The 22,835-nt window shown below is 42.6% G+C and overlaps 1 protein-coding gene across 4 annotated transcripts in view; it reads right to left on the reverse strand.

Annotated features, from left to right (window-relative positions):
- Positions 1-21,492, reverse strand: part of CARMIL3 (capping protein regulator and myosin 1 linker 3) — a 121,916-nt gene extending 100,424 nt beyond the window's left edge. For 3 of the 4 annotated variants that reach the window (XM_088469982.1, XM_088469984.1, XM_088469981.1), the window contains exons 1-5: positions 20,949-21,489; positions 20,004-20,101; positions 10,077-10,127; positions 8,041-8,100; positions 7,643-7,761 (exon numbers count right to left, since the gene is read on the reverse strand). In XM_088469982.1, coding sequence (XP_088326108.1) covers positions 7,643-7,761; positions 8,041-8,100; positions 10,077-10,127; positions 20,004-20,101; positions 20,949-20,988 — 368 coding nt within the window. In that variant the 5' untranslated portion in view covers positions 20,989-21,489. Of the gene's footprint in view, positions 1-7,642; positions 7,762-8,040; positions 8,101-10,076; positions 10,128-20,003; positions 20,102-20,948 lie in introns of all 4 variants that reach the window. The other variant, XM_088469983.1, reaches the window with a different exon arrangement.
- Positions 21,493-22,835: the final 1,343 nt, after the last annotated feature.

A 22,835-nucleotide genomic window follows, 5' to 3' on the forward strand; every position in this document is an offset into this window, starting at 1 on the left:
CGTCCCCATACCACAAAGGACAGCTCTTGGGAGAGCTGTCCTTTGCTTAAATCATCATGCATACAGCATTACAGGTTGAGTCTCCCATATTTAAATGCTTGGGACCAGGAGTATTTTGGATATCGGAATACTCCGTATTTTGGAATATTTGCATAATATAATGAAATATCTTGGGAAAGGGACCCAAATCTAAGCACAGTATGCATTTATGTGTTATATACACCTTATACACACAGCCTGCAGCTAGTTTATACTAGGGGTGAGCGGGTTCGGATTTCTGAAATCCGAACCCCCCCGAGCCCCCCCGATCCGAGTCCGATCCGAGTCAGGCTCGACTTTTCCCGCCTGACTCGGATCTGAAATCGAGGCAAAACGTCATCATCCCGCCTTCCGAGTCTCGCGGGTTTTGGATCCTATATAAGGTACCCGCGTCGGCGCCATTTTCTCACTCGGCTGTGGACAGTGAAGAGGGAGGGTGGGAGTTAGGGCTGTGTAGTGTAGTGTAGTGTAGTGCTGCTGTTGTCCACTACTTCAAAGTCCATAGGGGCTGGCTGTGTTGTGCTGTGCTGCTGTTGTTAATAGGGGCTGTGTCCACTACTTCAAAGTCCATAGGGGCTGACTGGACTGTGTTGTGCAGTCAGTTCTCCATAGGGGCTGTGTCCACTCCAAAGTCCTGTGCAGTGTCCCAGTCCTAAAGGAGTGCTGTAGTGTTGTCCAGGGGGTGCTCTGTCCATCAGGGGTGCTCCCCCCAAGTGCTAAAAAAATAATATATTTTCTGTGTTTGTGAATTGTGTGCGCAGTAGCCGCACGTGCATCAACAAAGTAGTGCCAAGCGTGCGCCTGTGTCATAAGTAAAGGGCCGGCTGGCTTGACCGTTAAGGGTGCTGTAACCCCCGAAAGTACACTCCAGTCCAAACCAAAAAAAAAATTATTTTCTGTGTTTGTGAATTGTGTGCGCAGTAGCCGCACGTGCATCAACAAAGTAGTGCCAAGCGTGCGCCTGTGTCATAAGTAAAGGGCCGGCTGGCTTGACCGTTAAGGGTGCTGTAACCCCCGAAAGTACACTCCAGTCCAAACCAAAAAAAAAATTATTTTCTGTGTTTGTGAATTGTGTGCGCAGTAGCCGCACGTGCATCAACAAAGTAGTGCCAAGCGTGCGCCTGTGTCATAAGTAAAGGGCCGGCTGGCTTGACCGTTAAAGGGTGCTGTAACCCCCAAAGTACACTCCAGTCCAAACCAAAAAAAAAATTATTTTCTGTGTTTGTGAATTGTGTGCGCAGTAGCCGCACGTGCATCAACAAAGTAGTGCCAAACGTGCGCCTGTGTCATAAGTAAAGGGCCGGCTGGCTTGACCGTTAAGGGTGCTGTAACCCCCGAAAGTACACTCCAGTCCAAACAAAAAAAAAAAATATTTTCTGTGTTTGTGAATTGTGTGCGCAGTAGCCGCACGTGCATCAACAAAGTAGTGCCAAGCGTGCGCCTGTGTCATAAGTAAAGGGCCGGCTGGCTTGACCGTTAAGGGTGCTGTAACCCCCAAAAGTACACTCCAGTCCAAACCAAAAAAAAAATTATTTTCTGTGTTTGTGAATTGTGTGCACTGTGGCTGCACGTGCATCAACAAAGGAGCAGCGCCAAGCGTGCGCCTGTGTCCCATAAGTAAAGAGCCGGCTGGCTCATTTCTTAAAGGGTGGTGTAACCCACAAAGTGCACTACTCTCCAGCAAAAATAAAATAATATTTTCTGTGTTTGTGTGCGCTTTAGCCGCACGTATATATATCAATATAACATAAATGGAGGACCAAACTTTCTCCGATAAAAATAAAATAGGGAAAGATCAAGAACCTCTTCCTCCTAGTGCTGTTGCTGCTGCTGGGAGTTGTTCATCATCCCAGAGAGGAAGTAGGAACATCACTACTTTTACTAAACAATTGACCCTCCAACAGTCCCTAGCGATGAGGATGAAGTACGACAGCAGTCATCCTGAAGCAAAACGTATAACTGAGGCCTTGACTGCTATGTTGGTGTTAGACGTGCGTCCGGTATCCGACATTAGTGCAGTGGGATTTAGACAATTGATGGAGGTAGTGTGTCCTCGGTTCCAAATCCCGTCTAGATTCCACCTGCATCCTCAAAGCAGCAGCGACAAGCGTGCGTCTGTCTGTTAAAGGGTGGTGACACCCTCAAAGTGTGCTACACAAACAATTAAAATATTGTTCTTTTTTTTTCTGTCTTTGTGAATTGTGTGGGCTGTAGCCGCACCTGCATCCTTAAAGCAGCAGCGACAAGCGTGCGTCTGTCTGTTAAAGGGTGGTGACACCCTCAAAGTGTGCTACACAAACAATTAAAATATTGTTCTTTTTTCTGTCTTTGTGAATTGTGTGGGCTGTAGCCGCACCTGCATCCTTAAAGCAGCAGCGACAAGCGTGCGTCTGTCTGTTAAAGGGTGGTGACACCCTCAAAGTGTGCTACACAAACAATTAAAATATTGTTCTTTTTTCTGTCTTTGTGAATTGTGTGGGCTGTAGCCGCACCTGCATCCTTAAAGCAGCAGCGACAAGCGTGCATCTGTCTGTTAAAGGGTGGTGACACCCTCAAAGTGTGCTACACAAACAATTAAAATATTGTTCTTTTTTTTTTGGTCTTTGTGAAATGTGTGGGCTGTAGCCGCACCTGCATCCTTAAAGCAGCAGCGACAAGCGTGCGTCTGTCTGTTAAAGGGTGGTGACACCCTCAAAGTGTTCTACACAAACAATTAAAATATTGTTCTTTTTTTTTCGGTCTTTGTGAAATGTGTGGGCTGTAGCCGCACCTGCATCCTTAAAGCAGCAGCGACAAGCGTGCGTCTGTCTGTTAAAGGGTGGTGTAACTCTCAAAGTGTTCCAAAAAATAAAAAACTATTTTTTTAATGTGTTTGTGACTTGTGTGCGATGTAGCCACACTTGCATCCTCAAAGCAGCAGCGACAAGCGTGCGTCTGTCTGTTAAAGGGTGGTGACACCCTCAAAGTGTGCTACACAAACAATTAAAATATTGTTCTTTTTTTTTTGGTCTTTGTGAAATGTGTGGGCTGTAGCCGCACCTGCATCCTTAAAGCAGCAGCGACAAGCGTGCGTCTGTCTGTTAAAGGGTGGTGTAACTCTCAAAGTGCTCCAAAAAATAAAAAACTATTTTTTTAATGTGTTTGTGACTTGTGTGCGATGTAGCCGCACCTGCATCCTTAAAGCAGCAGCGACAAGCGTGCGTCTGTCTGTTAAAGGGTGGTGACACCCTCAAAGTGTGCTACACAAACAATAAAAATATTCTTCTTCTTTTTTCTGTCTATGTGAATTGTGTGGGCTGTAGCCGCACCTGCATCCTTAAAGCAGCAGCGACAAGCGTGCGTCTGTCTGTTAAAGGGTGGTGACACCCTCAAAGTGTTCTACACAAACAATTAAAATATTGTTCTTTTTTTTTCGGTCTTTGTGAAATGTGTGGGCTGTAGCCGCACCTGCATCCTTAAAGCAGCAGCGACAAGCGTGCGTCTGTCTGTTAAAGGGTGGTGTAACTCTCAAAGTGTTCCAAAAAATAAAAAACTATTTTTTTAATGTGTTTGTGACTTGTGTGCGATGTAGCCACACTTGCATCCTCAAAGCAGCAGCGACAAGCGTGCGTCTGTCTGTTAAAGGGTGGTGACACCCTCAAAGTGTGCTACAGAAACAATTAAAATATTGTTCTTTTTTTTTCTGTCTATGTGAATTGTGTGGGCTGTAGCCGCACCTGCATCCTTAAAGCAGCAGCGACAAGCGTGCGTCTGTCTGTTAAAGGGTGGTGACACCTCAAAGTGTTCTACACAAACAATTAAAATATTGTTCTTTTTTTTTCGGTCTTTGTGAAATGTGTGGGCTGTAGCCGCACCTGCATCCTTAAAGCAGCAGCGACAAGCGTGCGTCTGTCTGTTAAAGGGTGGTGACACCTCAAAGTGTTCTACACAAACAATTAAAATATTCTCCTTTTTTTTCTGTCTTTGTGAATTGTGTGGGCTGTAGCCGCACTTGCATCCTCAAAGCAGCAGCGACAAGCGTGCGTCTGTCTGTTAAAGGGTGGTGTAACCCTCAAAGTGTGCTCCACAAACAATAAAAATATTCTTTTTTTTTTTCTGTCTTTGTGAATTGTGTGGGCTGTAGCCGCACTTGAATCCTCAAAGCAGCAGCGACAAGCGTGCGTCTGTCTGTTAAAGGATTACATCGGTGACAGCATCCAAGTAGGCATGTCAGACAGTCCGTACCTGTACTGGCAGGAAAAAGAAGCAATTTGGAGGTCCCTGTACAAACTGGCTCTATTTTACCTGAGTTGCCCCCCCTCCAGTGTGTACTCCGAAAGAGTGTTTAGTGCAGCCGGGAACCTTGTCAGCGAAAGGCGTAGGAGGTTGCTTCCACAAAATGTGGAGAAGATGATGTTCATAAAATGAATTATCAACTCTTCCAGGGAGACCAGCCTCCAGAACATACAGAGGGACCTGTGGTTCCAGCAGGGACGAATTAATACTCTGTGAGGATGAGGATGTACACACTGAAGAGGGTGAGGAATCGGTGGATGAGGAGGATGAGGATGACATCTTGCCTCCGTAGAGCCAGTTTGTGCAGGGACACATTAATTGCCAGCTTGTTTTGTGGGGGCCCAAACGAACCAATCATTTCAGCCACAGTTGTGTGGCAGACCCTGGCGCTGAAATGATTGATTTGTTAAAGTGTGCATGTCCTGTTTATACAACATAAGGGTGGGTGGGAGGGCCCAAGGACAATTCCATCTTGCACTTCTTTTTTTTCTTTGCATTATGTACAGTTTGGGGCCTAGTTTTTCTAACTGCCATCCTGTCTGCCACTGCAGTGTCACTCCTAGATGGGTCACGTGTTTGTGCCGCCCACTCGTGTCGCTTAGCATAGTCATCCAGCTACCTCGGTGCAACCTTTTGGACATGAAAACACTATTGTGAGGTGTGAGGTGTTCAGAATAGACTGGAAATGAGTGGAAATTAAGGTTATTGAGGTTAATAATAGCATAGGAGCAGAGAAACCAACAAATTCTGTGATTTTAGCTGTTTTTATGCTTTTTTAAAAAAAAATACAGATCCAAAACACAAAACCCAGAACCCAAAACACGGAAGGGTGGTTTTGGCAAAACCAATCCAGATTCAAAACACGAAGAAAGATCCAGATCCAAAACCAAAACACAAAACACGAAAAGTGGCCGGTGCACACCCCTAGTTTATACAATATTTTCAATAATTTTGTGGCTCAAACAAAGTTTGTGTACATACATAAAATTCATTTATGTTTCATATACACCTTATACACAAAGCCTGAAGGTAATTGTATACAATATTTTTAATAATTTGTGCTTTAAACGAGGTTTATGTACTTTGAACCATGAAAAAGCAAAGGTTTCATTATCTCAGTCATGCAAAAAAAAATCCGTATTTCGGAATATTTGGATATGGGAGATTCAACCTGTACTAAATGCTGGTATGCATGTGATCACTGGTGGGATTCATCGCATCCAAATGCTTGATGCATCCCGCTGCATGTCTCCTTCCATCTTGTTGAACACATAAACCAGCAGCAAATGCGGATCTTTCAGACTGGCTATATCTGTGATTGAGGCCCATTCTTCTGTATGAGAAGATCTGGATCACTACAGCGAAAACCAATAGGTCACTAGACTATGGACAGTAGCGGTGCAGGTATTACAAAACACATTCTCCAGCATTTTACCTTCATACCACTTTCCTTATTATCAGTTACTAGCGACCTGCCCTGACTTTGTATTGGAGCAATTGTGAATTTACGGAGATAGTCTTTTTTTAACTGAGGTCTTATAAGATTGCCTTGTAGGCGATATTAGTCGTTTTTCCTCCTGATGTCAACACAAAAAGATTTAGTTTTGACGTGAACTACAAAAGGGCCACGTAAAGTTGTCCATGAGCAAAACAGTCTTCAATTTGGTCATCTCCAGCCACGGTAACTGTCTGTCCCTGTGCTTTATTAATTGTCATGCCTCTTACCGGGAATTGGACTCGTTTGAAATTAAAGAATCGTTTTTCACATAAATGAAATAGGAACGGGAAAATAAAGGGAAAAATTAAAATTTTGTATCAGTAAACAGGGCTTACATTAATTTTTCTGGAAAAACTGGATGATACATATCAATCTGTACATGGTATAATATAAAGACCATCGTTTAGGCAACGTAAGCCAAGAAAGCGCTTGGACATCCATTTTTTCATTGACTTGCTTCACTAAAATCATCATTGCTCTGCTCCCTTTTGTTATACATTAGTGTTTCATACACCTAAACCTTCCTCGACAAATGCTCCATAGAGAATCCGCCCAGTGGCTCTTGAGATTAGCCCGAGCCAACAGTCAGACACCTACCAGGCAGGGTTGTTTTAACAGCAGTGTGGGACCTGGGCAAAGCTATGCACTGGGGCCCCTACCCACCCATTTCCGGGTCAATAAAATGTAAATGGTCAATAAAATTAAACCCTCCTGCATGCCCATCAGACCTCCCACACATGCAGAGAGACTCTGTCGGATCTGAAGCCAGCAGATAAAGTGAAACTGGGACTAAGGTGAGTACTCGGCACCAAGGGGGGGGGTTAGATCAGAATACAGTGCACCAGCTTATAAAAATATCACAAATTTACCAACTGGCCGCGGCTGCAGGGGGGCGGGTTGGCGGGCCCCTACAAGCTTCGGCCCTTGGGCAACTGCCCAACAAGCCCAATGGAAGAGATGGCCCTGCTACCAGGGACTTTATTTTATACTATGGATAGATAGATAGATAGATAGATAGATAGATAGATAGATAGATAGATAGATGATTGTTTGCAATCCAGAAGAGGCACAGGATAGATTCATGATCTATAATCTGAATATTTAGTGCTCTAGTGATTTTCTCTCTCCCATGCACTACAGTCAACTGTAATAAGACCACAGCATGTAACCGTCATATGGACTCATTTACATCATACACCAATCTGCGCTGCTCAGTATGGATCAATGATACCTATTAATTTTCTTTATGTACGAAAGCCAACCACGACTCGCCCAGACAAAACACCAATGTGAAAAACAAAATTTACCCATTAAAGCACTGAATAAACTATTTCCAAAATGAGAGATATGATTAACTAGGATTTTGCAGATAAAAATGGGCAGTTGTGGGGGAACTGCAGACTAGTCCTAACCACCACTGTCAAATTGGGACTTGTGCTCTACAAATTTTAATAAGCAATTTTATACAGCTGTTACTTAGGGGTCTATTTATAAAGCTGTGTTAGGCGTTAAAGTGAACGGTGATAAGGTACCAGCCAATCAGCTCCTAACTGCCATTTTTCAAACACAGCCTGTGACATGGCAGTTAGGAGCTGATTGGCTGGTACCTAGTCACCGTTCACTTTATCTCCTAACACAGCTAGTAAATAGACCCCTTAGACTGTTACCTGTATTAGGCTAAGATTACCCTTATTAACAGATTCCTTACCACAGAGATAAGTAAACTGCAATAATTTAAAACATTCCCACTCGACTGATGAATTGAGCACTAATTAAGCCGTTCCTTGTCACTAGCACAGGAATTTATTTAATTTCATAATTGGAACTTACACTGTATCTGGAGCAGGAAATATTTTGGAAAGTGTGGCCTGGATGCTGCTGATCAGCTGGTCTGTATTCTGAGCGGTCAGTGTCAGCTGGTAGCTCCCCTTCTCAGTCTCAATAAGGATCTGCAAGAAGAAGGAAAACAGATTACTGGAGACAAAGAACACTAATGTTGCGGTCTAATAAGCCAGTTGGGTCACTATATAGCCCACATTTCCATACAAATACAATAATTAGTTGGTAAAAGATAACTTTGAATATGGGGCATTGTATGTATAGTAATGAACTTCAAGTGAGGAGTTTCTGTGGGTTATCTGGGTGGCATGATAAAAATGATATGGACCTTTGGCCAGTGAGCTCATCCTTATCTACCCAAGAGTATATATTTTCCAATTATTCAGTACCTGATTTGGAGAGACAGCTGTGAGAGATCGGATTTCCAGCACACTGAATGAACTTTCAATCTAAAGCAAGTAACAATATGGATTAATCAAGGTAAGGATCATAAGGAACATTGTGCAAGAAGAGGAGAGCGAATAGAAACACAATGAATGTAAAGAAATTATGATCAGAGACTAAAGTGTAGTGTGTGTGCAAGACAGATAAGACATTAAAAGAATCAAAGCCAGGAATGAAAAACATCTGTAGAAAGGGTGGAAAAGGTAAAGCAGAGAATTCAACTGATGGCAATACAATATTCTAGAGAGAGAGAGAGAGAAAGGGGTCTATGTACTAAGCCTTGGAGAGAAATAAAGTGGACAGAGACAAAGTACCAACAAATCTAATTCACTTTACAGGCTGTGCTTGAAAGATGACAGTTGAGAGCTGATTGGCTGGTAATTTATCTCCGTTCACTTTATCTCTCTCCAATACTTAGTACATAGAAGAGAGATAGAGAGAGAGATAGAGATAGAGAGTGTGTGTGAAGCTATAGGGTGAGAAACAAAAGCAAAGAGACAATGGAATGGGGCAGATGTACTAAGCTCTGGAAAGTGATACATTGGAGAGTGATAAACTATCAACCAATCAGCTCCCAACTTTCATTTTTCAAACACAGCCTGTAACATGACAGTTAGTGCCTGAGTGGCTGGTACTTTATCACTTTCCAATTTATCACTTTCCAGAGGTTAGTACATCTCCCCATGTTTTTAATGTTCTGTAATATCCTGCATTAGGACAAATGTATAAAACCTTGTGGGAAAATTTTTTTTTTTTTCAGATAATAAGCAAATCTATCACATAGACAGATATATGAAAGTGCATATTGTGGAGAAATCTGACATTTCTCCAACAGTTACCAGAAGATTATAACAGAAAGGTTATAGCGTCTATTTTGTAGCAAAAATTACTAAGCAATGTTTTCTGTACATACATACCTGCCATATTGCCAATTATTAGAACTGTTATCTATGGGCCTGATTCAGAGTTGTGTGCTCTTCGCATAATTGCTGCTGCAAAATTATACTAATGTCGCAGAATGTGTCTGGTTAAATAGACGCCCCCTGCTGGTTTCTGTGATTCGCTGCTGCGTCCAAGGACACTGCCACCGGAGTAACTCTCAGGTTACTCAGGATGTCTGGTACAATCACACTGCCAGGAGATCTGCATCGGAAGATGCAGTCACTGGCCTCGGCATGCCCAGAAAATGGAGCCAACCTGCCCCCAAATGGCAGCAGCATGTCAGTCAGCTACGGCTTAAGCGGCACTGCGATTGTCATCGCAAACAGATCTGCACATGCGCAGTACAGATCCTTCAAATGTGCCAATCGGCCATCATCAGAGTTGTAAATAAACTTGGTTTGCGTACAACTCTAAATCAGGCCCTATGTCAGAAGCAATATTAATGTGCAGCGTGCTTGTGATGGGACAGAGGAAGCTGTATGTAGGGATCGCCTTCGACCATCTATGAATAGCAACCATCCATTGTTTGCCACCGATGTTCAATGGTTTTTCTATCAATGATGGAGCGCAGAGCAATGTGTATTTTCCCTCAGCGCAGGAAGCATGTGATTAGCTCCACCCCCCATCCCCTTAAACAATCAATGGTTTCCCACTATAGATGTAATCCACCAATGGTACCATTGATGGCAGATGCATCGATGGTCGCTCCTAGCCGTATGTGCTGCAGTGAAGAGCTTCCTGTTTACTGCTGCGCATGGGCCGCTTTCTGTTGTTATGAATGTGCATTGGAGCTGCGACCTGATAAAGACATACAATATGGCATCAGTGCATTACAATACAAGCAGTGTTGAGAAAGCCAGAGGGGTGAATTTTTACACCACCAATGCAGGGACTTGTACATTAATACATTGTGGCGCTAAAACTCCCTGCTTTACGATGATAAGTCCTTAAATAGGGCGACTGTTGATTGTCCAACAGCTGTGAACTTGCGTTCAAACCATTCTTCTTTATGGAATAAACAAGTACAATGCCTACTCACCTTTGCTGGTAATTTTATGTAGAACATATAGAATCTCCAGCATGTTGTGACCTGTAGAGGAACACAGATATGTTCTTATAGGTGTAATGAGTACAATCATAGGAACATTTTTTTTTTTTATTACAAAATGTGATTTGCAGGGGATAAAATCCTAGTGAATACCAAGAAGTAGTTAAATAATTTGGTTGCTATGGTAACTTTCATGCCTTATTTAGCTTACCTATCACATTTTCTCAACATTTCAGAGGAAAGGCAAAAAAGGTAAAGCCCAGAAATAATTATTTACTCAGTTAATCACAGTATACAGAAATATTCATGTTTGGCTTTAAAACAACAGCAGATTTAGGATTTTCATGGGATATTAAATGTACAGTGTACAGTAGATTGTGTTCTAATAATGGACCTGACAATATCTTCTAGTTTATTTTATTCACAGCTACCAGTTTCAGCAGACATAGTGAAAAAAGGAAATGACCATAATCTAAAATGGTGGCCCTTACTATACTTCACCACTCACCACTGCTTTATCATCCTGCAGATCAGGACTAGTTGGCAGGTGTGCTACACTAATGTGTACAAAAGGCATTGAAGGTTTTTCTTTAGCGGAAGGGTTGAGGGCAGGGCTCAGGGCTTCAGAAATTATGGACAAGCCACTCACAGATGTGAAATTCTCCAAGGTCATGTGGCTATGCCCTTGAGTAGCATGGCCATGCCCCATTCTCATGTGTATGCTGTACCAATTCCAGAAGTCAAAAAGTTGGGAGGTATGCTCTACTCCAAGCGAGAGATATATATATATGCTGTGTAGATATGGGCCAGATAGTCCGACATCGATCGCCCTACCTAATGTACCAACATATCTTTACATACTGTGGACATCTATCAGTGTTCGGTCAGTGAATAAATTGTGATTGCTGCCACACAGAACACAGTTTATCACCTACTTATGAATCCAAGAGGTGTCCCGGCAAAAATTCTGCTCCTAAATGGAGTTACCACACCTCACCCCTGACGGAGAAGAGTTCCAGCAGTATGTGTATATATGCGCAACCAGCAGGTGTGCATGTGCTTTGAGATTTGAACTGGTGGTGATCAAGAGAGGCTTCTTGACCCTGAGCTCCGTTCCATCTCTTACTGAAGATGTTTCTTCTTAACCACTATCTTTTTTCTAAAGAATCAGCACATTTTCTTGTTCCTAACCTCTGCAGGCTAAGAAACAGAGATATATCCATTATTTAAGTGGAGTGAGGTCCTTCAAAATGTATCCAAAATGTTTTGCCTTCAGTATCCTGTAAAGTTTCCGGTCTTATTTGCTCATCAGTCGTCAGACTTACTGTGACTGGCACTGGGCCACATTTGCAGATTAGGAGAGTTCCCTTTGTGGTCAGAATGTAAGATGCTATTTGGCCTGCTTACCAACACCACTCTATCTGCTCACTCTCACGGAGGCTTTTCTTGGGTTCATTGCAGCAGTACATCCTATAACGTTCTCCCCCGAGTACTGCTTCTCTGGTACTATCTTTTCCTCCAACAGAGAAAAATTATACCTTAGAACAGGGGTAGGAAAACCTTAGCACTAGTGAGGCATGGTTTGAGTGGCACCCATGGAGTTAGGGGTCTATTTACTAAGCCTTGGAAGGAGATAAAGTGGACAGAGAGAAAGTACCAGACAATTGGCTAATAACTGTCATTTTTCAAACACAGCCTGTGACATGGCAGTTGGGAGCTAATTTGCTGGTATCTTATCTCCGTTTACTTTATCTCCATCCAAGGCTTAATAAATAGGCCCCTCTCCTACTAGGCACTGTGCTTATATGCCACTCTAACTTCACTGCCTTGCCTCACAGAGCAGACCTTTTGGTACATTAGACCCTCTCCAAGCCGAAGAACACAAGCATGGCCTGCATACCCAGCAAAGCCTGGTCTCTGCTGAGAGAACCTTGCCAGGTATTCCTGCTCACAGTCAAATAACAGTACAAAAGCATGTGGTTGTTTCTAGACTGAAAATTATCACCCTAACCTGAGCAAATTAGCTTCAAAAAAGGAAGACAGTTAACAGTTTTAGTACTCATCTATTATTATTATCATCATTTATTTATATGGCGCCACAAATGTTCCGCAGCGCCTTACAAAGTACATAAACATGTTGTAGACAAGCGACTTACAGAACAATACACTACATTAGTGACCATAACACCCAGATAAGCAACAGAGCATAAGCAACCAAGTGTTAGGTGCCCTAGAGGTGAGTAAGAAGTAGATGAAACTAAAGTAGGGAGAAGCACAAGAGGGTAGAGGGCCCTGCTCGTAAGAGCTTACGTTCTAAAAAATCTATTACTTTTGCAAATGGTTGTACATGTTGTAATGGTGGTGGCACTCCGAAAACTATTTGGGCATGTAATGTTGGATGGATAGCACCCTAAGAGAAAAATGTTGCCTACTCCCACTAGAATCAAGCAATATGGCAACTTTGGACTGCTCCTGCTACCACTTTGACCCATTTCTCCGTTAGTGTAACCAGCAGAACCATACAATCCTACATTTCAGTGGTACAGTAAATTCTACGGCATCCATTTTTGAGTCTGAAGTGATAACAGTGTTGCTTTTATGAAGGACAGAATCCACCAAACAGGTATTACCATCTTTCCCACCAGTTTGACTCCTGCAATAAATAGGTCATGACTTGCTTAGCTGGTCCAATTTGTGAATCATTGGGGGTGATTCAATTCTTTATTTGGGTGCCTTAACCAATGGGCGCCCTACAAAGCAATTAAACTGTTGGCCCAACATCACCGGGTTTAGCTGCACGAAGTGGCTAAACCTATCTAAAGTACTGCATTGGGCACCTAAAAAGGAGTGCCGACTTCTTGCACATTTCTGCTTGCCACCTCAGGAAACTGCAAGCAGAAATGTGCCTACCCGTGGCTATGAGCGCCTGAATGAAACAACAATTTAAGATCTCTGTCGGGCGATCATTAGTTAAAGCGCCTAATAAATTAATTGAATCGCTCCCATTATTTCTTGCAGTGATGGACTTTGTGTTATATTCAAATCAAACCGATGCTGCTTCTTTACTTTTTTGCCATAATTTCTGATTATGGAAATAGGTTCCTACCTAAAACTTCGAATCTCTCTTTGGAGTATCTCTGGTATACGTTTAGGAAGCCGGCGGCCGCAATACCGACCGCCAGCTTCCCGACACCTCAATCCCAGTTAGGGTTACATGACAGGCGTCTAAAATCTAGATGCCTGTCAATACCCCTACGCCAGGACACCGGCACCCGGCATCCCGATCGAAGTGATGCCGGGCGCTGGGAGCGGCCAGCTGCGGGGGGGGGGGTAGGCACCCCCATGGGGAGGTTAGGGTTAGGCATTCCCCCCCCCGGGGGACTTAGGCAATTAGAGGGGGGTTAGGGTTAGGCACTCGGGGGGGGAAGTTAGGGTTAGGCACCCCTAAGGGAGGGTTAGGGGAGTAGGTTAGGTTAGTTAGTACTTACCTGGGGACGATCGGGATTTCCAGCGCTGTCGGGCTGCCGCTGCCGGGATCTCTTCCTCTGTCGGCCTGACACTGCCGGGATGCGGCCGGCAGTATTACCGTGTTTCCCCGATAATAAGACACTGTCTTATTTTTTTTTTTGGTCAAAAAAACTCCATAGGGCTTATTTTCGGGGTAGGGCTTATTTTAATTAACATTGACAGCATCATGCCTCAGTCCTGCTTTTATCCCCATCATGGCCTCAGTCCTGCTTTTATCCCCATCATGCCCTCAGTCCTGCTTTTATCCCCATCATGCCCTCAGTCCTGCTTTTATCCCCATCATGGCCTCAGTCCTGCTTTACAATTCTTTACTTTCCATTATTTTTTTATTTAATTTTTTTTGTTAGGGCTTATTTTCGGGGTAGGGCTTATTTTGGACCGTTTTTCAAAAGTAAGGGTAGGGCTTATTTTCGGGGTAGGTCTTATTATTGGGGAAACACGGTACATACCGATTCCGTATCTCTATATGGCAGAAGCCACTTTTTAGAAATGTGGATGAAAGCTTACAGTGGCGTTCAAAACAGTCACTATCGTTTGCTGCCAGGAGAAAAATAGCTGGGCAGGGAAGTAAGTCCTCTTCTAACTATCCCTTCAGCCTGGCCTTATTAGTGACCTCCATGTTGCTTTGATCCATATACTGAAAGGTTTCTATGTGCTGCTGCACAAAACGTACCTTGACTTCAACCCATTGATCTTCTAGCCATTTTTCTCAAATGGCGTTGAGCTAAAAAGCTGAAAAATATACCTAAAATCATGTGATGGAAACATTATTTACAGTCATCCTTTGCAAGCATTTTTGGCCTACACTTGCTAGAGGTGTGAGCAATGGGCCTTCCAGCTGTGGCTGAACTACATATTCCAGCATGCCTTGAAGCAGTTTTAGCATGGCCAAATAGCAAAACTGTGGCAGTACTACAACAGCTGGGGGGACACTTATTGCCCACCCCTATAAGATCCAAGGCCCTCATTCAGAGGCAGTCGCAAGAAGCGATCGCTCTCTCTGAATGAGGATGGCACTTTTTTTAGTGCGGCCTTCTGGTCGCTAGCTAAGCTGTGGCTTACCAGCCACAGCTTAGCGACCGACCAGGGTGATGGTCGCGATGGTCAAGACCATCGTGACCATCGGGGCTTGCGACGAGACCCTAAGGTTGGGTCTCGGCAGCCGCAAGCCCCAGGGAGATTCCTGCTCTGATCAAGCAGGAAGCTCCCCACTGACATCACTGCTGATGTCAGTGCGGCCGCTCACAAAATGGCAGGCGTTCCTTAAGGAACGCCTCTGTTTGTGAAACCACCCCCCGCCCCTCCGACAAAATGGGCTGAGCTGTCGATCAACATCGACAGCCGACCCTTTTGTAGTGAGCTCCGGAGCGAGAGAGTTTCTCTCTCGCTCCGGGACTTGCGCACGTGCAGTGCGGCAGCTGCGCGTGCGCACGATCTTAACATCGACCCGGTTGCGAGTGCTCAGCCCTTGCGACCGGGTCTGAATGAGGTCCCAAGTCTTACTTGCTGATTAACACATTTGTATTGTCTGTGATGCCGGCGCTAACCTCACCGGCGCTAGAATACAGAGGCCAGTCAGAATCCCGGCGCCGGCATCCTGACCGCCGGGATGCTTAATTTAAGTAGCAGGGTGGAGGGGAGGGTTAGGGTTAGATTTAGGGGTTACGTTTAGTCACTAGGGCGAGGGTTAGGGTTAGGCACTAAGGGGGGAGGGTTAGGTTTAGGGTGTGGGGAGGGGGATGTTAGGTTCAGGCACTAGGGGGGAGGTTAGGATTGGGGACCAGGGAGTGAGGGACAGGATAGGGAGAGGGGGAGGGTTAGCATACTGGTGTGTCGGTATGTTAACCCTGTCAGAATACAGACGTCGGGATTCTGGCCACCTGGATCCCGTCTGTCGGTATTACATACCAATTCCACAGACACACCCTGATGATGATTGCTGTATGCAATAGGCAACCTGACAGCCTCTCATAGATCCAATATGTAAACCTCTGATTTTTTGTACATTTCTAAGCAAATATACAGACACAAATACATGCCTTATTTCTAGTTGTCTGACAACCATTATAATAATTATAAAAACAAGATAGATTTGTTGCATTGACAACCCAGGACTAATAGAGAGACCAAATCTGTTATTAATTTGTAACTAAATGTTTTGTGGTTTGTTTTAAAGAGACTTTCCAACTTTCACAGCTATATCAGGGCTTTTCTGCACCAGAGGCCCCTGGGCCCCATCCCTCAGCGTATGTGACAGAATGAGGTCACAAAAAAGGAGGCCGGGAGCCTAGCAAACTGGACTATGACCAATGCCTTCATTGGCCTTCAGTATGCCCCTCTAATTTTAAATATATCTGTAGTTCTGTTGTGAGTGAGGATGCATTTTAAAAATAGATATATTTATTACTTTAAATGAGAAGGTAAGTGCACTGCTTACTATGGGACCGGGTGTATTGGAGGATGGGTTCTGGCCTGTGTTGGCTGGAGAGTCACAATAAACAAGCTTATGAATCATGTTTATTATACAAATTTTGCAGGATATCCCCCAAAATGTCAGTTTTCAAACTATACCTGCAAAATATAAGAATCTCCTGGATGTATGACAGGAGTGCTGCAGCATTTATTGTAGTTCCCTCATTTCTAATCGCAATAGCAGCTCCCATAGGTTTCTATGGGGGCTGCTATAGTGTGAAATGTATTGTAGTCATTGTAGCCTATAGGCTACATATCTCATATTTACCATGAGAGACATCTGGATACCTCCTCAGTAATAGCAAATACACTGTCTAATGACCACACATCATACTTGCCTACTTTTGAAAAAGCATTTCAGGGAGATTGTGAAAACAACGCCTATGAGCGCGGCGGTAAAGTGGACTGTACTGCTACATCTGAGAGGAGTGTCATAAACTGACTTACATCCAAATGAACCCAAAAGCAGTTAGTAAGATCTGCTTGTTGATGAAAACACCCTGATATATTACAGAAAATGCATGTAGCCATAGGGATCATTGGGGCAGATGCATGAAGGTCTGTGAAGTGATAAAAGTGGAGAGTGATAAATGACCAGCCAATCAGCTACCAACTAACATTTTTCAAACACAGCCTTTAACATGACAGTAGGGAGCTGAGTGGCTGGACAGTTATCACTCTGCACTTTATCACTTTCCAGAGCTTCATACATCTGCACCATTGTGCCTTATAATAATCAATACAGGGAAAGGATACTAATGATCCCATTTGAATGTATATATCTCTCTTTTTTTTTTAAATATAACAGCTACATAATGGGGTAAAGTGTAATCAGGGAGATTACTAGACTCTTCAGGGAGGCAGGGAGATTTCTACTATTTCAGGGAGTCTCCCTGACAATGAGGGAGAGTTGGCAAGTATGCCACACATGCGCAGTAGGCAGGTGGGGGTCCCGCAGCACTAAAGGGAGATTTAATAAAGTTTGGAGAGAGATAAAATTGGAGATAAATTGCACCAACCAATCATCTCCTAACTGTCATTTTTCAAACACAGCCTTTAAAGTGACAGTTCGGAGATGATTGGTTGGTGCAATTTATGTCCAAGTTTATTTCTCTCCAAGCTTTACTAAATCTCCCCCAACCTGATTGCTAATGCGATCACTTTACTTTACACATTTCATGAACAAGCTTCTATTGGAGCCCCTGTACCTGGATGTGATTTATAATACTGTACATCCATCCAGTATATAATTTTTAATTGCCCCAAACAGCAGTGATAAAAAAATCTAATCATTGGATCTAAGACGGAATAATTAATAAATGTGTCCCTAAGGGACCTATTCATGATGTTAATTATCGGGGTTCGAACGGACCCCGATAATTAACATTCCAACTCGCCGTGGCTACTGGAGCAATTCAGCATTGCTCTGGCGCGGTGGCAGCTGATGTAAAATCACCTGCCCCCGTGAGCGGCTTCACTGCTCCTGTCAGAGCAGTGACGGCAGTGCACATGCGCGACCTACAGGTCACGCATGCGCACAAGAGCCCCGACATCCGGCGGAAGGAGCCGGACAGGGACGGAGGGATCAGAAAGGAACCCTTCTTGCAACCCGGCCCTTCTTCCCATAGGGAAGAACGGGTTGCGAATTTCAAGCGGGGGGAATGCCCCCGCAGTCAAGCTCCGAAAATATAATATTTTCGGAGCTTGATGAATTCTGTCCCCATACTAGTGTATGGGGACAGCGGGCCATTCCGCAAAAGGAAGGTAAGTAGGAAATAGCTGTGATACTAGTGTATGGGGACAGCGGGCCATTCCGCAAAAGGAAGGTAAGTAGGAAATAGCTGTGATACTAGTGTATGGGGACAGCGGGCCATTCCGCAAAAGGAAGGTAAGTAGGAGATATCTGTGATACTAGTGTATGGGGACAGCGGGCCATTCCGCAAAAGGAAGGTAAGTAGGAGATATCTGTGATACTAGTGTATGGGGACAGCGGGCCATTCCGAAAAAGGAAGGTAAGTAGGAGATATCTGTGATACTAGTGTATGGGGACAGCGGGCCATTCCGCAAACGGAAGGTAAGTAGGAGATATCTGTGATACTAGTGTATGGGGACAGCGGGCCATTCCGTAAAAGGAAGGTAAGTAGGAGATATCTGTGATACTAGTGTATGGGGACAGCGGGCCATTCCGCAAAAGGAAGGTAAGAAGGAGATATCTGTGATACTAGTGTATGGGGACAGCAGGCCATTCCACAAAAGGAAGGTAAGTAGGAGATATCTGTGATACTAGTGTATGGGGACAGCGGGCCATTCCGAAAAAGGAAGGTAAGTAGGAGATATCTGTGATACTAGTGTATGGGGACAGCGGGCCATTCCGCAAAAGGAAGGTAAGTAGGAGATATCTGTGATTCTAGTGTATGGGGACAGCGGGCCATTCCGCAAACGGAAGGTAAGTAGGAGATATCTGTGATATCTCCTGCTTTACCTTCTTAATGAATGGCCCGAATACTTAATTTTCACAATTGCAGGTGAAAATTTGCTTTTTCATCTGCTTTTGTGACAATTAAGCGAAGATGAATATGCCCCTTAGGGAGAAGCAAAATGTTAATCTGAGCTAATGTATTGGTTGATGTGAAAGTTTAAAAAAAACCTGTTGGTGGATGAGAAGGAAGGGAATACAAAATCATTTCAACACAGAAGATTGACACCAAACTTATCTTATAGGAGCAAGTACCACACAGCACTATACAGTGACATTTGGAATATACAGTATATATTAAGTCACATAAAAAAATTAGGTAGTGCCCATTAAAAGAAAACATTATTTAACCTCTAAAATGCTCATACAAATGATTATCTCTTCTGTAGTCACAGAAGCTATACATTTTTAGTATGGTTTAGACAAATCTCACATTTGCATTTGTTATGTAGAATGTACATGCGACATTCAACTTATATGGGTATCTGGGCCTGTATAAGGCCACTTGCATATCTAAGGCAAGTTACCTTCATTTCCATTCCAAGGTCATCCCTTAGCTCTTCATTAAGACAAGCATTAAATTAAAAGAGAACTTGGCAAATATATCACTATTATTCTAGAGGTCAGTAGATTGCAGTCACTAGACCACAGGTTACATATGCTGCCATGAACTCACTTAACAAAGTCATGTCTGTCGTAATAAAACACATTGGTGCACAACTATGAGCATCAATGGGCCACCACAACTCAATCTCATCTCCACTTGTGGCTGAATGGGCATAACTGCATGGCAACAAGGCGTTCGTGCATAGGCCAAGTGTTCTGAAGGCTTGTGGGTGGAATTGTGGGCCATGCTTAGCTGAGCATATGTAAAGATCCATCTAATTTCGGAAGGATCTTTTGAACCAGTTTGGGCTGGAACCAATGCGCGCTGATACTGATGACTACTACTGCAAGCGGATGAATAGGAGCAGTGCAGCCACAGAGATCGCTGCAATTCTGCATACTGGCAAAGATCCACACTTAATATTATGCAACTCTGCATCAGCTCTGTTTATTGCAATCTCTTTCAGGAGTTATTAAAGTTCCACAACGCTATGGATGGTCTACTGTCTGTATTGTGACATTATTACATTTTCCATAGTTCCATAAAAGATAAGTGTGTGGTCTGGCCTGTTTGTGTTTGCCAATGCACTAATTAGTATGGGTAATTATTCTTGTATGTTTGATCCATACTTTTCTGTAGAATCCCAACATCCTGATGAGAATTTTTAGCAGTGAAGCTGGCAAAGGCTCTGAAATAAATGCAGCGTTATAGACTTGGGAAGTTATTATGGATCTGTATGACTAAGGCTATAGTGCTAGTGTAGATAGGAAGATGTCTTTCTATGTCAGGTACATTCATGCTGGGGATGTGAGATTAATACACATTTGCTACTCACCAGGATCCTGTCTTCCAGTTTTCTCGGTCTGGTCTCCAGTTGCACTCTCTGGAGACGGAACTCTCCTCCAGCCCGGCTCAACAACTGTCTAATGCTGTCTGGGGAGACAATGTGAGACAATGCGGTGAGCATATTGATATTTTTATATGAAAAGGAAAATATAACAGGAAATCTGAAACTTGTTTTTATGCTCATATAGTATTGTATAGTATGGGCTTGCAGCTATTCCAGGTACATACAGAAGCAGTGTATGAGCACTTATACTACACATACTGTACATTGCTGTTACATGGAAAATGGATAATGTTGACATTGCCAACAGTTGGTAATGACTGAAGATTCCAAAACTGAACATCTTAATCATTTACTCATGTATAACATCTTATGGAGTTTTTAACAGGTTTTCTGATTGCTTCTTCTAACATTATAATCTCTGTAATTAAAAATAGTGTCTTTAAGGGGTCTATATGGCAACATGCTAACGTTATAATTTGAGGCATTATCCAAACTTACAAATACATACAATACAGCCACACAAACTATACAGGTAGTGTAAAGGTGAACACATAAATAACCTCTATAAAGATTGTTTATCTGTATATATACAGAGCATTGGTTATATTCTAGAGGGTCATTAAGATAGACAGACAGATAGATAGATAGATAGATAGATAGATAGATAGATAGATAGATAGATAGATAGATAGATAGATAGATAGATAGATAGATAGATAGATATGATGTAGATAAACAAATATGATGCCAATGTATTATGTCAGCTAGATATGAAATAGACCGCTATGTCTGTGTGTATATTATATAATATATATATATATATATATATATAATTTTTTTGATAGATGTGAGAGAGATAGACAGATATAACTGATACAGTAGCTGGGTGTGAGACAGACGGATGTAATAGATAGAAGAGATGGATCTCACCTTGCAGTGCTCTGCAGGGCTCCGCACACAGCTGGTTCATGGCTGCTGCATTTCTTGCTCTGTCATAACATCAGCTGCATGCAGCTCCTGTGAGCAGAATCTGTGTGGGTTTAGTGTATATTGTGTGTATTCCAAAATTTCTTTCTGTATATAGGTGTATTATCTCCCTTCCTGTTTGTGAAATAAAATAAAATGTGTCTGTTTCTGCGGTAATTATGTCCCCATCTATATACACTGTGAAATATCTCTTTATGAAGCGTGTATGTGTGAAGGGTGTGCTAACTTTTCTGCTCTCCTGTATATTTCTTTTGCAGGTTTTCTGGTTTCTGTATTGGCGTTCCTGTCTCTCTGTCTGTCACTCTGGATGTTTTCATAAGTAGCGAGCAGGGACAGCAGCATAAAGACACAGGAGATTTGCGTATGTGTGTGTGTGAGGCAGAAGACGTGTGTGTGTATGCTTGTGTGTGTTGGTGAGAGAGGAAGAGAGATGGAAAGGGAAAGGCTGTGTGTAAGATAGGGCGGCAGAAAGAATAAGGGAAGCAGCGAGGATTGGGGGGTGGCACACAGTGCCATTTAACCGCTTCTCTCCCTTTTAAAGGAAATCGACTATGGGAAAGATGCTCATGTGTAATATCACTTTAAATGAATGATAATGTTATAAAAATCCTATTTTTATATTATGATGTTTTATTTATAAACCGCTAACATGTTCTTCAGCTCTGTATAAAGAAAGCAGAGGTATATCAATGTATTATTATTATTATTATTTACACTTATACACACTGAAAGGCTGATCAAAGATTAGTTATAAAAAACGATCTATACCTGGATTACATGTAGCCATAAATCCCGACTGATAATGAATAAAACAAGCAGATTTATATTATAAACGCAATTTATTTTTATTTTTTTTCATAAATGAAGGGCAACGTTATTAAATAAGCATAGGACCTCATAATATTCAAATGTAATATTCAATTGTGACTCCTCCTTACAAAAAATAAATATATTCAGGTTGTAACCCATAGCAACCAATCATGGATCACATTGTACTAATCTAGTGCAGTGGTAGGCAACCTGATACACTTCAGGGGCTGCATGCACCGCCCACTAACCTTCAAAAGGGCCACACATTATCCTTAATCTCAGTAATAAGATAAAAATTTAAATAATTAAAATTAAAATAAAAATGTAATAAAAGAACATATCAGTAGACATTTTAAACACGTGTTACAGGCTGTATCAAATAAATCTGAGAATAAAGCCGGAAGGAGCCGGAGCCGGAGCCGCAGGTGAAGGGTTGGAAGGCTGCCTGTGGCCGTCACTGGTCTATTGCAATCAGAATAATGCACTAATCTCTTCAGTCTTGGTTTCTATGGGTAACAACTCCGTTGTTCTGCGTGCACTGTTTTATTAAATAATCTTGTCTCTTTAAGTATATAATTTATGTAAAGACAGCCGTTAAATGCTGTGTAATACTTACTCTGTCTAATGCATTCACAACACAATTAGTTAATTAGTGATTTCACCTCTGCTTACAGCTGCTCTAACAACTCCACTAACTTGTTATACACATTCCTATTCCAGCTGTATGTTCTCAGACACATTAACCTAATTCATTATTATCCGTCACCGTATCATATTATTCTAAACCTGTCAGTTCTGGGCACTTCAAATAATAAAACATCATACTGTCGTTGCTCTTTTTAGTTGGTTCACCAGTATAAAATACTTTTACTAAATGTACTTTTTAGTGGTGAAGCAGCTCCTAAATTTTAGGAACATAAATATATATTTATATATACTTTCTCATAGCCTTGTTATTTGCATTAACATGTTTTTAACCAGAGATATTTATTTATTCTACTCATTACTTTCTGAATATGG

Source organism: Taudactylus pleione, unplaced genomic scaffold, assembly GCF_031769625.1.
Source record: "Taudactylus pleione unplaced genomic scaffold, aTauple2 ptg000095l, whole genome shotgun sequence".
NCBI classification, from domain to species: Eukaryota; Metazoa; Chordata; class Amphibia; order Anura; family Myobatrachidae; genus Taudactylus; species Taudactylus pleione.